The 19,799-nt window shown below is 44.2% G+C and overlaps 1 protein-coding gene across 5 annotated transcripts in view; it reads left to right on the forward strand.

Annotated features, from left to right (window-relative positions):
• Positions 1 to 19,799, forward strand: part of trim3b (tripartite motif containing 3b) — a 137,019-nt gene that overhangs the window by 104,589 nt on the left and 12,631 nt on the right. For 3 of the 5 annotated variants that reach the window (XM_036967653.2, XM_090226391.1, XM_090226392.1), the window contains 7 exons: positions 4,749 to 4,850; positions 6,213 to 6,311; positions 8,066 to 8,600; positions 8,792 to 8,895; positions 10,606 to 10,773; positions 11,517 to 11,685; positions 14,118 to 14,188. In XM_036967653.2, the coding sequence (XP_036823548.1) occupies positions 4,749 to 4,850; positions 6,213 to 6,311; positions 8,066 to 8,600; positions 8,792 to 8,895; positions 10,606 to 10,773; positions 11,517 to 11,685; positions 14,118 to 14,188 (1,248 nt within the window). Of the gene's footprint in view, positions 1 to 4,748; positions 4,851 to 6,212; positions 6,312 to 8,065; positions 8,601 to 8,791; positions 8,896 to 10,605; positions 10,774 to 11,516; positions 11,686 to 12,516; positions 12,559 to 14,117; positions 14,189 to 19,799 lie in introns of all 5 variants that reach the window. The other 2 variants (XM_036967651.2, XM_036967652.2) reach the window with 1 other exon arrangement.

The following is a 19,799-nucleotide window of genomic DNA, read 5'->3' on the forward strand; positions in this document are numbered from 1 at the left end:
ACCCACTTTAGGCTAGACACACACCCTCTAGGCTACAGGCACACCATCTCTGGCCCAGACACACCCACTATGGGTCAGACACCCCCCCTTTAGGCTACAGACACACCTTCGATGGGCCAGACACACCCCCTGTGGGCTAGACACACCCCTTAAAGCTAGACAAAACACCCTCTAGGCTACAGACACACCCTCTCCGGGTCAGACACACACACTATGGGTCAGACACACCTCTTTTAGGCTAGACACACCCCTTAAAGCTAGACACACCCCTAGACACACCCCTTAAAGCTAGACCCCTTCCTTTAGATTGTTTTTTGGGCTTGACTATCTGTGTTTACATGTATAAATCTGTTATTATTTTTTTTCTTTTCTAAATATATATATTTTTACCCCCTTTTCTCCCCAATTTCGTGGTATCCAATTGTTAGTAATTACTATCTTGACTCATCGCTACAACTCCCGTACGAGCTGGGGAGACGAAGGTCGAAAGCCACGTGTCCTCCGAAACACAACCCAACCAAGCCACACTGCTTCTTAACACAGCGCGCATCCAACCCGGAAGCCAGCCGCACCAATGTGTTGGAGGAAACACCGTGCACCTGGCGACCTTGGCTAGCGTGCACTGCGCCCGGCCCACCACATGATTCGCTGGTGTGCGATGAGACAAGGATATCCCTACCGGCCAAACCCTCCCTAACCCGGACGACGCTAGGCCAATTGTGCGTCGCCCCACGGACCTCCCGGTCGCAACAGAGTCTGGGCACGAACCCAGAGTCTCTGGTGGCACAGCTAGCGCTGCGATGCAGTGCCCTAGACCATTGCGCCACCCGGGAGGCATACATCTGTTATTTAATGCATTTCTATGGGCTGATAGCAGTAAGGCAAACTTCCATCCTCTCCTCCCTGCATCTCTACACTCTCTCCTCACGGTCTCTAACCATCTCTCCATCCTCTCCTCCCTGTCTCTAACCATCTCTCCATCCTCTCTCCTCCCTGTCTCTAACCATCTCTCCATCCTCTCCTCCCTGTCTCTAACCATCTCTCCATCCTCTCCTCCCTGTCTCTAACCCTCTCTCCATCCTCTCCTCCCTGTCTCTAACCATCTCTCCATCCTCTCCTCCCTGTCTCTAACCATCTCTCCATTGTCTCTCCTCCCTATCTCTAACCATCTCTCCATTGTCTCTCCTCCCGGTCTCTAACCATCTCTCCATCGTCTCTCCTCCCTGTCTCTAACCATCTCTCCTCCCTGTCTCTAACCATCTCTCCATCGTCTCTCCTCCCTGTCTCTAACCATCTCTCCATCCTCTCCTCCCGGTCTCTAACCATCTCTCCATCGTCTCTCCTCCCTGTCTCTATCTCTCCATCCTTTCCTCACGGTCTCTAACCATCTCTCCATTGTCTCTCCTCCCGGTCTCTAACCATCTCTCCATCGTCTCTCCTCCCTGTCTCTATCTCTCCATCCTCTCCTCCCTGTCTCTAACCATCTCTCCATTCTCTCTCCTCCCTGTCTCTAACCATCTCTCCATCATCTCTCCTCCCTGTCTCTAACCATCTCTCCATCGTCTCTCCTCCCTGTCTCTATCTCTCCATCCTCTCCTCCCTGTCTCTAACCATCTCTCCATCCTCTCCTCCCTGTCTCTAACCATCTCTCCATCCTCTCCTCCCTGTCTCTAACCATCTCTCCATCCTCTCCTCCCTGTCTCTAACCATCTCTCCATCCTCTCCTCCCTGTCTCTAACCATCTCTCCATCCTCTCCTCCCTGTCTCTAACCATCTCTCCATTGTCTCTCCTCCCTATCTCTAACCATCTCTCCATTGTCTCTCCTCCCGGTCTCTAACCATCTCTCCATCGTCTCTCCTCCCTGTCTCTAACCATCTCTCCTCCCTGTCTCTAACCATCTCTCCATCGTCTCTCCTCCCTGTCTCTAACCATCTCTCCATCCTCTCCTCCCGGTCTCTAACCATCTCTCCATCGTCTCTCCTCCCTGTCTCTATCTCTCCATCCTTTCCTCCCGGTCTCTAACCATCTCTCCATCGTCTCCCCTCCCTGTCTCTATCTCTCCATCCTCTCCTCCCTGTCTCTAACCATCTCTCCATTCTCTCTCCTCCCTGTCTCTAACCATCTCTCCATCATCTCTCCTCCCTGTCTCTAACCATCTCTCCATCGTCTCTCCTCCCTGTCTCTATCTCTCCATCCTCTCCTCCCTGTCTCTAACCATCTCTCCATCCTCTCCTCCCTGTCTCTAACCATCTCTCCATCCTCTGTCCTCCCTGTCTCTAACCATCTCACCATCCTCTATCCTCCCTGTCTCTAACCATCTCACCATCCTCTCTCCTCCCTGTCTCTAACCATCTCACCATCCTCTCTCCTCCCTGTCTCTAACCATCTCTCCTCCCTGTCTCTAACCATCTCTCCATCGTCTCTCCTCCCTGTCTCTAACCATCTCTCCATCCTCTCTCCTCCCTCTCTCTAACCATCTCACCATCCTCTATCCTCCCTGTCTCTAACCATCTCACCATCCTCTCTCCTCCCTGGCTCTAACCATCTCACCATCCTCTCTCCTCCCTGTCTCTAACCATCTCTCCTCCCTGTCTCTAACCATCTCTCCATTCTCTCTCCTCCCTGTCTCTAACCATCTCACCATCCTCTCTCCTCCCTGTCTCTAACCATCTCACCATCCTCTCTCCTCCCTGTCTCTAACCATCTCTCCTCCCTTTCTCTAACCATCTCTCCATCCTCTCCCCTCCCTGTCGCTAACCATCTCACCATCCTCTCTCCTCCCTGTCTCTAACCATCTCACAATCCTCTCTCCCTCCTGTCTCTAACCATCTCTCCTCCCTGTCTCTAACCATCTCTCCATCCTCTCCTCCCTGTCTCTAACCATCTCTCCATCCTTTCTCCTCCCTGTCTTTAACCATCTCTCCATCCTCTCTCCTCCCTGTCTCTAACCATCTCACCATCCTCTCTCCTCCCTGTCTCTAACCATCTCTCCATCCTCTCTCCTCCCTGTCTCTAACCATCTCTCCTCCCTGTCTCTAACCATCTCTCCTCCCTGTCTCTAACCATCTCTCCATCCTCTCTCCTCCCTGTCTCTAACCATCTCTCCATCCTCTCTCCTCCCTGTCTCTAAGCATCTCACCATCCTCTCTCCTCCCTGTCTCTAACCATCTCTCCATCCTCTCCTCCCTGTCTCTAACCATCTCTCCATCCTTTCTCCTCCCTGTCTTTAACCATCTCTCCATCCTCTCTCCTCCCTGTCTCTAACCATCTCACCATCCTCTCTCCTCCCTGTCTCTAACCATCTCTCCATCCTCTCTCCTCCCTGTCTCTAACCATCTCTCCTCCCTGTCTCTAACCATCTCTCCTCCCGGTCTCTAACCATCTCTCCATCGTCTCCCCTCCCTGTCTCTATCTCTCCATCCTCTCCTCCCTGTCTCTAACCATCTCTCCATTCTCTCTCCTCCCTGTCTCTAACCATCTCTCCATCATCTCTCCTCCCTGTCTCTAACCATCTCTCCATCGTCTCTCCTCCCTGTCTCTATCTCTCCATCCTCTCCTCCCTGTCTCTAACCATCTCTCCATCCTCTCCTCCCTGTCTCTAACCATCTCTCCATCCTCTGTCCTCCCTGTCTCTAACCATCTCACCATCCTCTATCCTCCCTGTCTCTAACCATCTCACCATCCTCTCTCCTCCCTGTCTCTAACCATCTCACCATCCTCTCTCCTCCCTGTCTCTAACCATCTCTCCTCCCTGTCTCTAACCATCTCTCCATCGTCTCTCCTCCCTGTCTCTAACCATCTCTCCATCCTCTCTCCTCCCTCTCTCTAACCATCTCACCATCCTCTATCCTCCCTGTCTCTAACCATCTCACCATCCTCTCTCCTCCCTGGCTCTAACCATCTCACCATCCTCTCTCCTCCCTGTCTCTAACCATCTCTCCTCCCTGTCTCTAACCATCTCTCCATTCTCTCTCCTCCCTGTCTCTAACCATCTCACCATCCTCTCTCCTCCCTGTCTCTAACCATCTCACCATCCTCTCTCCTCCCTGTCTCTAACCATCTCTCCTCCCTTTCTCTAACCATCTCTCCATCCTCTCCCCTCCCTGTCGCTAACCATCTCACCATCCTCTCTCCTCCCTGTCTCTAACCATCTCACAATCCTCTCTCCCTCCTGTCTCTAACCATCTCTCCTCCCTGTCTCTAACCATCTCTCCATCCTCTCCTCCCTGTCTCTAACCATCTCTCCATCCTTTCTCCTCCCTGTCTTTAACCATCTCTCCATCCTCTCTCCTCCCTGTCTCTAACCATCTCACCATCCTCTCTCCTCCCTGTCTCTAACCATCTCTCCATCCTCTCTCCTCCCTGTCTCTAACCATCTCTCCTCCCTGTCTCTAACCATCTCTCCTCCCTGTCTCTAACCATCTCTCCATCCTCTCTCCTCCCTGTCTCTAACCATCTCTCCATCCTCTCTCCTCCCTGTCTCTAAGCATCTCACCATCCTCTCTCCTCCCTGTCTCTAACCATCTCACCATCCTCTCTCCTCCCTGTCTCTAAACATCTCACCATCCTCTCTCCTCCCTGTCTCCAACCATCTCACCATCCTCTCTCCTCCCTGTCTCTAACCATCTCTCCATCGTCTCTCCTCCCTGTCTCTAACCATCTCTCCATCGTCTCTCCTCCCTGTCTCTAACCATCTCTCCATCGTCTCTCCTCCCTGTCTCTAACCATCTCTCCCCCCTGTCTCCAGGTGCTCCAGGCCCAGCTCTCCTCTCTCCTCCAGGGGAAGGACCACATCCAGAGCAGTTGTAGTTTTACTGAACAGGCCCTGAGCCACGGCAGTGCAACAGAGGTTAGTGGACTGGTTAACCATTAACTCCATTACTATGCTCTTACAGTGCAATAACTATCATAATACATGTTATTACAAATGTATTGCTCAAGTAATTATCACTAAGAGAGATGTACACAAACCACGCCCCCTCGTGTTCTAATAATCCGCCTCCACTACATTATAATTATCACTAAGAGAGATGTACACAAACCACGCCCCCTCGTGTTCTAATGATCCGCCTCCACTACATTATAATTATCACTAAGAGGTACACAAACCACGCCCCCTCGTATTCTAATGATCCGCCTCCACTACATTTTAATTATCACTAAGAGAGATGTACACAAACCACGCCCCCTCATGTTCTAATGATCCGCCTCCACTACATTATAATTATCTCTAAGAGAGATGTACACAAACCACGCCCCCTCGTGTTCTAATGATCCGCCTCCACTACATTATAATTATCACTAAGAGAGGAAAGAACCATTTTGTGAACTGTGAAGAGCCATTGAAAAGCTCAGAGGGTTCTTTTAATAACTTGTATTTATAATTTTTTTATTTAACATTTATTTAACTAGGCTAGTCGGATAAGAACAAATTCTTATTTACAATGACGGCCTACCCTGGCGAAATCCGGATGACGCTGGGCCAATTGTACGCCGCCCTATGGGACTCCCAATCACGGCCGGATGTGACACAGCCTGGATTCGAACCAGGAACTGTAGTGACGCCTCTTGCACTGAGATGCAGTGCTTTAGACCGCTGGGTGATGGTTCTATATTGGTCCACATTGTTCCCATCGTCACCCTTCCCAAAGAACCCTTGAGGAACCCTATTTTCTTAGTGTGCAGGATCGCAATTGAGACGCGTTCACAACATCGTGTAATTTCATAAGTACCAACATACAACTGGGGTTAGGGTTAGGGTTAGGGTTAGGGGGAAAAAAATCCACTTGAACGCCTCTCCAACTGCTAATTACTTAGCGGTTAACTCGTCTGTCGTCCCTGAGCTCCGAGTTTCCCCCTCTTACACCTCTATGACATCATTTGTCAACAAACAAAAAAAATACCGCGAGCGCGACGGGCATCTTCAGCAGTTATTGTTCATGACCGTTCGAAATACTAATCATTGATGCATCTTCTGTTTGATACTGGAACTGTGTACTTTTTTTATGGGCAAAAAAGAGCAAGCCAATCACAAGCCTCCAATGACCTCCATGTTGGGTGGTAATTTCACCCCGCCCCCTTACATGTGTCTTCTCTCTCCATAAGAACCAGATCAAAACGCACCCAACTCACATTTACCACTTCAAAACTGGTGATTCCCTACCAATTTGGTTATGAATGCAGCATTATTTGCCTGTTGTTGTGTTGTTAGGTACTGATGGTGCAGAAACAGATGAGTGAGCGGGTTTCTGCCATGGCCCGTCATGACTTCCCTGAACGGCCTCACCAGAACGCACATCTGGACTGTCAGGTAGGACGTACAGGATACACATCTGGACCGACAGGTAGTAGACAGGATACACACCTGGACCGACAGGTAGTACGTACAGGATAAACACCTGGACCGTCAGGTAGTACAGACAGGATACACACCTGGACTGACAGGTAGTACAGACAGGATACACACCTGGACCGTCAGGTAGTACAGACAGGATACACACCTGGACCGTCAGGTAGTACAGACAGGATACACACCTGGACCGACAGGTAGTACAGACAGGATACACACCTGGACCGTCAGGTAGTTCAGACAGGATACACACCTGGACCGACAGGTAGTACAGACAGGATACACACCTGGACCGACAGGTAGAACAGACAGGATACACACCTGGACCGACAGGTAGAGTACAGACAGGATACACATCTGGACCGACAGGTAGTACAGACAGGATACACACCTGGACCGACAGGTAGTACAGACAGGATACACACCTGGACCGACAGGTAGTACAGACAGGATACACACCTGGACCGACAGGTAGTACAGACAGGATACACACCTGGACCGACAGGTAGAGTACAGACAGGATACACACCTGGACCGACAGGTAGTACAGACAGGATACACACCTGGACCGACAGGTAGAGTACAGACAAGATACACACCTGGACCGACAGGTAGTACAGACAGGATACACACCTGGACCGACAGGTAGTACAGACAGGATACACACCTGGACCGACAGGTAGTACAGACAGGATACACACCTGGACCGTCAGGTAGTACAGACAGGATACACACCTGGATCGACAGGTAGTACAGACAGGATACACACCTGGACCGTCAGGTAGTACAGACAGGATACACACCTGGACCGTCAGGTAAATCAAATCAAATCAAATTTTATTTGTCACATACACATGGTTAGCAGATGTTAATGCGAGTGTAGCGAAATGCTTGTGCTTCTAGTTCCGACAATGCAGTAATAACCAACAAGTAATCTAACTAACAATTCCAAAACTACTGTCTTGTACACAGTGTAAGGGGATAAAGAATATGTACATAAGGATATATGAATGAGTGATGGTACAGAGCAGCATAGGCAAGATACAGTAGATGGTATTGAGTACAGTATATACATATGAGATGAGTATGTAAACAAAGTGGCATAGTTAAAGTGGCTAGTGATACATGTATTACATAAGGATACAGTCGATGATATAGAGTACAGTATATACGTATGCATATGAGATGAATAATGTAGGGTAAGTAACATTATATAAGGTAGCATTGTTTAAAGTGGCTAGTGATACATGTATTACATAAGGATACAGTAGATGATATAGAGTACAGTATATACGTATGCATATGAGATGAATAATGTAGGGTAAGTAACATTACATAAAGTAGCATTGTTTAAAGTGGCTAGTGATATATTTAGATCATTTCCCATCAATTCCCATTATTAAAGTGGCTGGAGTTGAGTCAGTGGAGTTGTCAGTGGACTTGGACTGACAGGTAGTACAGACAGGATACAAGTCCCACACTTTGGGCCACGGTATATTCGTCTTATTTCTGTTTTGAGCCGTGTTTTATAAGATCCTCCTACCAGGATGTTACTAAAACATTTTGTTGAACTAAAATGTGTATGGTTAAGGCCAGGTACGGTTCAGGGTTCATGGAATAAATTATACAGTCCGCAAACCAGCTTTGGCAGCCAGGGACAGGAAATGAGGTCAGCATAAATAGGGAGTGTGTGGTTAATTAACCTACCCCCCCAGGTGGAGACAGAGGGCCTCCGTCGCTCCCTCCAGAACCTGGGCGTCCTCATTACTACGGCAGCTGTAGGCCACACCTCCGTCGCCACGGGAGAAGGACTACGCCACGCAGCAACCGGACAACATGTCAGCGTCACCGTGACGACCAAAGACAAGGACGGCGAGCTGGTGCGGACAGGGAACGCGGCGCTGAGGGCCACTGTCACGCCGGTTGCCGACGGAAGCCGCATCGTCACGGAACCGGAGGTGACGGACAATAAGAACGGGACGTACGAGGTGGGATACACACTTCGGTCCGAGGGGGAGTTCTCCTTCGCTCTGTCCCTCTACGGCCAGCCGCTACGGGGCAGTCCCTTCCGGCTGCAGGCGGTCAAGCCCTCGGATGCGCTGCCGTCTCCAGATGACGTGAAGAGGAGGCTGAAGAGTCCTGGCGGGACAGCGGGTCATGTCAGACAGAAGGCTGTGAGGAGACCCTCCAGCATGTTCAGCATCAAAAAGAAGGAGAACCCCATCGAGGATGAACTCATCCACAGAGTCGGTAAGACAACCACATCCTAACACAACCACAACCAACACATAGTCATCCGATTGTTGCTTCCTGTGTTTCGTTGATGTGGTTGTTGTTGTTATTGTTGTGTAACTTGAGAGTTGTCTGTGAGACAGAAACACAGCCAAGAAAGAAGGAGGTCTTATTTCACACTTGTGTGTGTGTGTTTACCTGTGGTCTAGGTACGCGAGGGAGAGAGAAGGGCGAGTTCACCAACCTGCAGGGGATCTCAGCCTCCAGCAATGGCAGAGTGGTGGTAGCAGACAGTAACAACCAGTGTATACAGGTAGGAAACTAGATGGTATCAACCAGTGTAAACAGGTAGGAGACTAGATGGTATCAACCAGTGTAAACAGGTAGGCGACTAGATGGTATCAACCAGTGTAAACAGTTAGGAGACTAGATGGTATCAACCAGTGTAAACAGGTAGGAGACTAGATGGTATCAACCAGTGTAAACAGGTAGGAGACTAGATGGTATCAACCAGAGTGAACAGGTAGGAGACTAGATGGTATCAACCAGTGTAAACAGGTAGGAGACTAGATGGTATCAACCAGTGTAAACAGGTAGGAGACTAGATGGTATCAACCAGTGTAAACAGGTAGGAGACTAGATGGTATCAACCAGTGTAAACAGGTAGGAGATTAGATGGTATCAACCAGTGTAAACAGGTAGGAGACTAGATGGTATCAACCAGTGTAAACAGGTAGGAGACTAGATGGTATCAACCAGTGTAAACAGGTAGGAGACTAGATGGTATCAACCAGTGTAAACAGGTAGGAGACTAGATGGTATCAACCAGTGTAAACAGGTAGGAGACTAGATGGTATCAACCAGAGTAAACAGGTAGGAGACTAGATAGTATCAACCAGTGTAAACAGGTAGGAGACTAGATGGTATAACCAGTGTAAACAGGTAGGAGACTAGATGGTATCAACCAGTGTTTACAGGTAGGAGACTAGATGGTATCAACCAGTGTAAACAGGTAGGAGACTAGATGGTATAACCAGTGTAAACAGGTAGGAGACTAGATAGTATAACCAGTGTAAACAGGTAGGAGACTAGATGGTATCAACCAGTGTAAACAGGTAGGAGAATAGATGGTAACAACCAGTGTAAACAGGTAGGAGACTAGATAGTATCAACCAGTGTAAACAGGTAGGAGACTAGATAGTATCAACCAGTGTAAACAGGTAGGAGACTAGATGGTATCAACCAGTGTAAACAGGTAGGAGACTAGTTGGTATCAACCAGTGTAAACAGGTAGGAGACTAGATAGTATCAACCAGTGTAAACAGGTAGGAGACTAGATAGTATCAACCAGTGTAAACAGGTAGGAGACTAGATAGTATCAACCAGTGTAAACAGGTAGGAGACTAGATGGTAACAACCAGTGTAAACAGGTAGGAGACTAGATGGTAACAACCAGTGTAAACAGGTAGGAGACTAGATGGTAACAACCAGTGTAAACAGGTAGGAGACTAGATGGTATCAACCAGTGTAAACAGGTAGGAGACTAGATGGTATCAACCAGTGTAAACAGGTAGGAGACTAGATGGTAACAACCAGTGTAAACAGGTAGGAGACTAGATGGTATCAACCAGTGTAAACAGGTAGGAGACTAGATGGTATCAACCAGTGTAAACAGGTAGGAGACTAGATGGTATCAACCAGTGTAAACAGGTAGGAGACTAGATGGTATCAACCAGTGTAAACAGGTAGGAGACTAGATGGTATAACCAGTGTAAACAGGTAGGAGACTAGATGGTATCAACCAGAGTAAACAGGTAGGAGACTAGATGGTATCAACCAGTGTAAACAGGTAGGAGACCATCCATTGAACACAGGAGAGGGAAAGGTAATGTGGTATAAGACGACCTAGGGCATTCTAAGAGGTAGACCAGCTAGACATATAACAAAACTTTACTCTAAAACACTCGTTTTGATATTTAAGTCTCACTTCTGTGTCCCATCCTGTGCCCCACCCTGTCGTCAGGTGTTCTCCAATGACGGGCAATTCAAAATGAGGTTTGGGGTCAGAGGTCGGTCGCCGGGGCAACTGCAGAGACCCACGGGCGTTACCGTGGACATGAACGGTGACATCATCGTGGCCGACTACGACAACCGATGGGTCAGCATCTTCTCCTCCGATGGGAAGTTCAAGGTCAGAGGTCACGAGGTCATCAGAGGTCATGAGATTCCCTCTCTAATTTTAAAGCTAGAATTCTTAGTTGCTACATATATATTTTTTGTACATACAAATTATTGATATATAGCCATTGATTCTTGAAGTATATAATGTAGAAATGCCTCAGGAGTTTAGTTCAACTGTCATTTCCCATCAGAACCCCAAAATAAAAGCTTGTTTTACTCCATTGTTTGTAAACAAAGTAAATGTAAACAAACAACAAAGGATTGGTTAAAACTATCATGTTGATATCATGGATGATCAGTCCTTGTAAACAAACAACAAATAGCCTCAAAGGATTGGTTAAAACTATCATGTTGATATCATGGATGATCAGTCCTTGTAAACAAACAACAAATAGCCTCAAAGGATTGGTTAAAACTATCATGTTGATGTCATGGATGATCAGTCCTTGTAAACAAACAACAAATAGCCTCAAAGGATTGGTTAAAACTATCATGTTGATGTCATGGATGATCAGTCCTTGCATCCGTCTATGAATTTGACAGTGGTCACATTATTCCAGACCCGTCCCTCAGCTACGTACCAAAACAGAGGCTTGGTGGCCGCTTTGTTAATTCACTAAGGATTCTGGGTAATACATTTAAATGAATGACAGCCGTTCTATTGACTCTAACCACAAAAAACATTGGCTGTAATTTGCTGTTGATTTCCTGACAATTCGACATGTTGAATCACCTCCTCCTTCTCCCACTCAGAATAAGATCGGGGCGGGGCGTCTGTTGGGCCCTAAGGGCGTGGCAGTGGACAGGAACGGACACATCATCGCCGTGGACAACAAGGCGTGCTGCGTCTTCATCTTCCAGTCTAACGGGAAGCTGGTCACCAAGTTTGGCGCCAGGGGGACGTCCGAGAGACAGTTTGCAGGTAAAGGGGGTGGAGCCTAGAATGTTCAGCGGTGTGAAACGTTCCCGATAGCAACGTGACACTATTTCCTATTCTTGTTGATCTAGGATCAGTGTTGCCTTTTAGATCATAATGAAGAAGACGGACAGATTGGTACCTGATCCTAGATCAGCACTCCTACATTGAGACGCTTTGTGGATATGGGCCCAGGTCCTCCCTGTCCATAAAATCTCATTGATCTGGACGTAAAAAGTGTAAACTGATCCTAGATCAGCACTCCTACATTGAGATGCTTTGTGGATATGGGCCCAGGTCCTCCCTGTCCATGAAATCTCATTGATCTGGACGTAAAAAGTGTAAACTGATCCTAGATCAGCACTCCTACATTGAGATGCTTTGTGGATATGGGCCCAGGTCCTCCCTGTCCATAAAATCTCATTGATCTGGATGTAAAAAGTGTAAACTGATCCTAGATCAGCACTCCTACATTGAGATGCTTTGTGGAGATGGGCCCAGGTCCTCCCTGTCCATGAAATCTCATTGATCTGGACGTAAAAAGGCTCAACTGATCCTAGATCAGCACTCCTACTTTTGAGACGCTTGGTGCATACTGTTCTACACAACCCAGTAGTTCGTTGTGAAATGTTCCTCCCGAACACGACCCATGTTCAGACCTGATCTGACACACCTGCAGGAGCCAAGATGGCCGCCAGGACCCTGGTTGCCATTGGAAACCATTTCTTCCTGCAGATCCTCTCTGTTCTTCTACTTGTTTTGTCTTTCATCTCTGACTCTACCTTTTCGTTTGTTTGTTTCTTGTTCTTTTTTTCTCCCTTTGTTTCTGTTTTTTAGAAAAAAGTGGTGCCCATTTAAATAGATCTGGCCCAGTGTTCAGTAAGTATCGAGTGTTGCCCCTGCCCCGCCCCTTACCCAGAGTGCACCATTCTGTCTAACCTGCATCTCCTGCCCTGATGTTGAGTGCCCTGGAAATTGTATCTGAAATCTTCCCAGATCCTTGTGCCTGATATATGTAAAACGTAACAAAAGATTGATACATATGTCATCGTAATATATATATATATATATATATATATATATAATATATATATATATATACATATATAATATATATATATATATATACATATATATATATATATATATATATAATATATAATATATCATGATCATTACAATCATTGTTGTTCGAACTGAGTTTAATGTATTGCTCTGCAATGTAGAGTATGCATAAGATGAATGAGCTGGAATTTAATGAAATTAATTAGATACTATCCCATTTTTGAATTGTCTGCTCTTAAATCTTACATCCCTAGACATTTCAAAACACCTGAATAATTAATTAAATTAAAATCGGTAGCAATGAAAATGAGTGATTGAACCATAGAGATAGATAGAGATCTCATCTTTGTATCTGTGCCATTATGGCATCTCCATTTTAAAGTAGTCAATTGTCTTCTTCTTTTGTGTCTGGGAAAAAAAAGTGTAAAGCTAATATTGGTGATTTACCACCACCTGTAGTGTTAGAGTCCTGAACCAACTCTTGTGTCATTCATCTATTGTGGCCTCTACATGGCAGTAATATAGCTTTTAGCCATTTACAAACCATAGGAAACCCAAGCCCTTTACCAACCATAGGCAACCCAATTTAAAGAATACAATGCTTTCTGATAATTGGCTGATTGCTACCAACCCATAGGAATCCCCACCCAGTTGACTACTTTAAAATGGTGGAAGCCCTCAATGGCAAAGTCCATGCTAAAACCAGTTATAACCATCTAGAGAGCTCTATCGATCTCTGGATCAAATTTATGTCATCACTCTGATCGGTTCATTTGTACATTTATAATTAGTAGGTTCGGTTATCTGTTTTAACAAACCTTTATTTTTGTACTTTTCTTGTGGGTGTGGCTTATATAAATGCCTACCTTCACACTGTTTCTGTTTTGTATTTATTTATTTATTTTATTCGATTGTTTGTTTATCACTTATTTTCTTTGGTGCAAATAAATTAAACAAAAAAAAATAAAAAATAAAAAATAAAACCAGTATTTTAGAGGACATTAGTCATGCTAACTTGTATCACGTTATTTCTGTCTCTCTCTCTCTCTCTCTCTCTCTCTGCCCCTCTCTCTCTCTCTCTCTCTGCCCCCTCTCTCTCTCTCTCTCTCTCTCTCTCTCTCTCTCTCTCTCTCTCTCTCTCTCTCTCTCTCTCTCTCTCTCTCTCTCTCTCTCTCTCTCTCTCTCTCTCTCTCTCTCTCTCTCTCTCTCTCTCTCTCTCTCTCTCTCTCTCTCTCTCTCTCTCTCTCTCTCTCTCTCTCTGCCCCCTCTCTCTCTCTCTCTCTCTCTCTCTCTCACTCCTTCCTCTCTCTCTCTCTCTCTCTCTCTCTCTCTCTCTCACTCTCTCTCTCTCTCTCTCTCTCTCTCTCTCACAGGTCCACACTTTGTTGCGGTGAACAACAAGAATGAAATCATTGTCACAGATTTCCACAATCATTCTGTGAAGGTAAGTCAAGCCTTTATGCTGTGATCAAGGAAAGAGGGAATACAGTTTTTTTTAAATGCTTTATTCATTTGAAAATATATAGTTGTGTGACGAAGTGGATCTATGCCCACTCCAACGTGTACACAGTCTAATCTGTCAAAATATTAAAAGAGTGTTCTATTTCCCATTTCTTGCTAAAAGTATTACATTGTCCATGACTGTATTATCCTTTAGCTCCTTTGTTAGCAATTAGCTACTGGTTCATAGTTATTTGTTGTTATTTGTTAACAGTAAACTACAGTTTATAGTTATTTGTTAGCAATTAGCTACTGGTTCATAGTTATTTGTTAGCAGTAAACTACAGTTTATAGTTACAGTTATTTGTTAGGGACTGACCATCCATTTATAATGAGGCAAACCTGGAGAAAATCAGACCTTTCTGAAATGAAATATAAAGGGGATAGTAGAGAACATGCTTATGACTTACCCTCACTCCTAGACCAGAGCCTTAAATATGCAGAAATTGTTCTTTGTGTTGTCAGCATTACATGACAAAGTAGCCAGAAGGTTGTGGATTTGCAGACTACTCTGGACATGGGTAGGGGTAAACATATCTCCATTATAGGAGATATGGGTAGGGTAGCCTAGTGGTTAGAGCGTTGGACTAGTAGCCAGAAGGTTGTGGATATGCAGACTACCCTGGACATGGGTAGGGTAGCCTAGTGGTTAGAGCGTTGGACTAGTAGCCAGAAGGTTGTGGATTTGCAGACTACTCTGGACATGGGTAGGGGTAAACATATCTCCATTATAGGAGATATGGGTAGGGTAGCCTAGTGGTTAGAGCGTTGGACTAGTAGCCAGAAGGTTGTGGATTTGCAGACTACTCTGGACATGGGTAGGGGTAAACATATCTCCATTATAGGAGATATGGGTAGGGTAGCCTAGTGGTTAGAGCGTTGGACTAGTAGCCAGAAGGTTGTGGATTTGCAGACTACTCTGGACATGGGTAGGGGTAAACATATCTCCATTATAGGAGATATGGGTAGGGTAGCCTAGTGGTTAGAGCGTTGGACTAGTAGCCAGAAGGTTGTGGATTTGCAGACTACTCTGGACATGGGTAGGGGTAAACATATCTCCATTATAATAAAAGCACTGCATGAATCTACCATCTTATTTGCGGTTTTGAGAAGAAAAAAAAACAGTCTTTCATAAACGCATTTCATGTAATTCTACGTCATTTTACATGACTGGAGACAAGTAGAATCTTTTTAAAAATCCACAACAGAGCATGACGACCAATGAGCGCATGCTGGAGCACCGGAGGCATTTTATATTCCAATACAGGCTATAAACAGAGAACAGTCTAAGTACAGAACAGTGGTAGAGTTGTCTTAACTGTAGAAATTGAGTGCAACAGAACCAGTTACCACTGAAATATCTGCTCATCAATGAATTAAGACATTTGTTATAACACAGCAGAAGATCATCAGGTAGGTCTATATGTTTTAACACAGCAGAAGATCATCAGGTAGGTCTATATGTTTTAACACAGCAGAAGATCATCAGGTAGGTCTATATGTTATAACACAGCAGAAGATCATCAGGTAGGTCTATATGTTAGAACACAGTAGAAGATCATCAGGTAGGCCTATATGTTTTAACACAGCAGAAGATCATCAGGTAGGTCTATATGTTTTAACACAGCAGAAGATCATCAGGTAGGTCTATATGTTTTAACACAGCAGAAGATCATCAGGTAGGCCTATATGTTTTAACACAGCAGAAGATCATCAGGTAGGTCTATATGTTTTAACACAGCAGAAGATCATCAGGTAGGTCTATATGTTTTAACACAGCAGAAGATCATCAGGTAGGTCTATATGTTATAACACAGCAGAAGGATGTCATCAGGTAGGTCTATATGTTTTAACACAGCAGAAGGATGTCATCAGGTAGGCCTATATGTTTTAACATAGTAGAAGATCATCAGGTAGGTCTATATGTTTTAACACAGCAGAAGATCATCAGGTAGGTCTATATGTTTTAATACAGCAGAAGATCATCAGGTAGGCCTATATGTTTTAACACAGTAGAAGATCATCAGGTAGGTCTATATGTTTTAACACAGCAGAAGATCATCAGGTAGGCCTATATGTTTTAACACAGCAGAAGATCATCAGGTAGGCCTATATGTTTTAACACAGCAGAAGATCATCAGGTAGGTCTATATGTTTTAACACAGCAGAAGCATGTCATCAGGTAGGTCTATATGTTTTAACACAGCAGAAGATCATCAGGTAGGTCTATATGTTTTAACACAGTAGAAGCATGTCATCAGGTAGGTCTATATGTTTTAACACAGTAGAAGATCATCAGGTAGGTCTATATGTTTTAACACAGCAGAAGATCATCAGGTAGGTCTATATGTTTTAACACAGCAGAAGATCATCAGGTAGGCCTATATGTTTTAACACAGCAGAAGATCATCAGGTAGGTCTATATGTTTTAACACAGCAGAAGATCATCAGGTAGGCCTATATGTTTTAACACAGCAGAAGATCATCAGGTAGGTCTATATGTTTTAACACAGCATAAGATCATCAGGTAGGTCTATATGTTTTAACACAGTAGAAGATCATCAGGTAGGTCTATATGTTTTAACACAGCAGAAGATCATCAGGTAGGTCTATATGTTTTAACACAGCAGAAGATCATCAGGTAGGTCTATATGTTATAACACAGCAGAAGATCATCAGGTAGGTCTATATGTTATAACACAGCAGAAGATCATCAGGTAGGTCTATATGTTAGAACACAGCAGAAGATCATCAGGTAGGTCTATATGTTATAACACAGCAGAAGATCATCAGGTAGGTCTATATGTTAGAACACAGCAGAAGAATATCAGGTAGGTCTATATGTTTTAACACAGCAGAAGATCATCAGGTAGGTCTATATGTTAGAACACAGCAGAAGATCATCAGGTAGGTCTATATGTTTTAACACAGCAGAAGATCATCAGGTAGGTCTATATGTTATAACACAGCAGAAGATCATCAGGTAGGTCTATATGTTTTAACACAGCAGAAGATCATCAGGTAGGCCTATATGTTTTAACACAGCAGAAGATCATCAGGTAGGCCTATATGTTTTAACACAGCAGAAGATCATCAGGTAGGTCTATATGTTTTAACACAGCAGAAGATCATCAGGTAGGTCTATATGTTTTAACACAGCAGAAGATCATCAGGTAGGCCTATATGTTTTAACACAGCAGAAGATCATCAGGTAGGTCTATATGTTTTAACACAGCAGAAGATCATCAGGTAGGTCTATATGTTTTAACACAGCAGAAGATCATCAGGTAGGTCTATATGTTATAACACAGCAGTAGCCTGTCATCAGGTAGGTCTATATGTTTTAACACAGCAGAAGCATTCATCAGGTAGGTCTATATGTTTTAACACAGCAGAAGCATTCATCAGGTAGGCCTATATGTTTTAACACAGCAGAAGATCATCAGGTAGGCCTATATGTTTTAACACAGCAGAAGCATGTCATCAGGTAGGTCTATATGTTTTAACACAGCAGAAGATCATCATCAGGTAGGTCTATATGTTTTAACACAGCAGAAGATCATCACCAGGTAGGCCTATATGTTTTAACACAGTAGAAGATCATCAGGTAGGCCTATATGTTTTAACACAGTAGAAGATCATCAGGTAGGTCTATATGTTTTAACACAGCAGAAGATCATCAGGTAGGTCTATATGTTTTAACACAGTAGAAGCATGTCATCAGGTAGGTCTATATGTTTTAACACAGTAGAAGATCATCAGGTAGGTCTATATGTTTTAACACAGCAGAAGATCATCAGGTAGGTCTATATGTTTTAACACAGCAGAAGATCATCAGGTAGGCCTATATGTTTTAACACAGCAGAAGATCATCAGGTAGGTCTATATGTTTTAACACAGCAGAAGATCATCAGGTAGGTCTATATGTTTTAACACAGCAGAAGATCATCAGGTAGGTCTATATGTTATAACACAGCAGTAGCCTGTCATCAGGTAGGTCTATATGTTTTAACACAGCAGAAGCATTCATCAGGTAGGTCTATATGTTTTAACACAGCAGAAGCATTCATCAGGTAGGCCTATATGTTTTAACACAGCAGAAGATCATCAGGTAGGCCTATATGTTTTAACACAGCAGAAGCATGTCATCAGGTAGGTCTATATGTTTTAACACAGCAGAAGATCATCATCAGGTAGGTCTATATGTTTTAACACAGCAGAAGATCATCACCAGGTAGGCCTATATGTTTTAACACAGTAGAAGATCATCAGGTAGGCCTATATGTTTTAACACAGTAGAAGATCATCAGGTAGGTCTATATGTTTTAACACAGCAGAAGATCATCAGGTAGGTCTATATGTTTTAACACAGCAGAAGATCATCAGGTAGGTCTATATGTTTTAACACAGTAGAAGATCATCAGGTAGGTCTATATGTTTTAACACAGCAGAAGATCATCAGGTAGGTCTATATGTTTTAACACAGCAGAAGATCATCAGGTAGGCCTATATGTTTTAACACAGCAGAAGATCATCAGGTAGGTCTATATGTTTTAACACAGCAGAAGATCATCAGGTAGGCCTATATGTTTTAACACAGCAGAAGATCATCAGGTAGGTCTATATGTTTTAACACAGCAGAAGATCATCAGGTAGGTCTATATGTTATAACACAGCAGAAGATCATCAGGTAGGTCTATATGTTATAACACAGCAGAAGATCATCAGGTAGGTCTATATGTTTTAACACAGCAGAAGATCATCAGGTAGGTCTATATGTTATAACACAGCAGAAGATCATCAGGTAGGTCTATATGTTATAACACAGCAGAAGATCATCAGGTAGGTCTATATGTTAGAACACAGCAGAAGATCATCAGGTAGGTCTATATGTTATAACACAGCAGAAGATCATCAGGTAGGTCTATATGTTAGAACACAGCAGAAGATCATCAGGTAGGTCTATATGTTTTAACACAGCAGAAGATCATCAGGTAGGTCTATATGTTAGAACACAGCAGAAGATCATCAGGTAGGTCTATATGTTTTAACACAGCAGAAGATCATCAGGTAGGTCTATATGTTATAACACAGCAGAAGATCATCAGGTAGGTCTATATGTTTTAACACAGCAGAAGATCATCAGGTAGGTCTATATGTTATAACACAGCAGAAGCCTGTCATCAGGTAGGCCTATATGTTTTAACACAGCAGAAGATCATCAGGTAGGCCTATATGTTTTAACACAGCAGAAGATCATCAGGTAGGTCTATATGTTATAACACAGCAGTAGCCTGTCATCAGGTAGGTCTATATGTTTTAACACAGCAGAAGCATTCATCAGGTAGGTCTATATGTTTTAACACAGCAGAAGCATTCATCAGGTAGGCCTATATGTTTTAACACAGCAGAAGATCATCAGGTAGGCCTATATGTTTTAACACAGCAGAAGATCATCAGGTAGGTCTATATGTTTTAACACAGCAGAAGATCATCAGGTAGGTCTATATGTTTTAACACAGCAGAAGATCATCAGGTAGGTCTATATGCACGTG

The sequence above is a fragment of the Oncorhynchus mykiss genome, chromosome 29, assembly GCF_057628025.1.
Source record: "Oncorhynchus mykiss isolate SJ-2025 chromosome 29, ASM5762802v1, whole genome shotgun sequence".
Classification (NCBI taxonomy): Eukaryota; Metazoa; Chordata; class Actinopteri; order Salmoniformes; family Salmonidae; genus Oncorhynchus; species Oncorhynchus mykiss.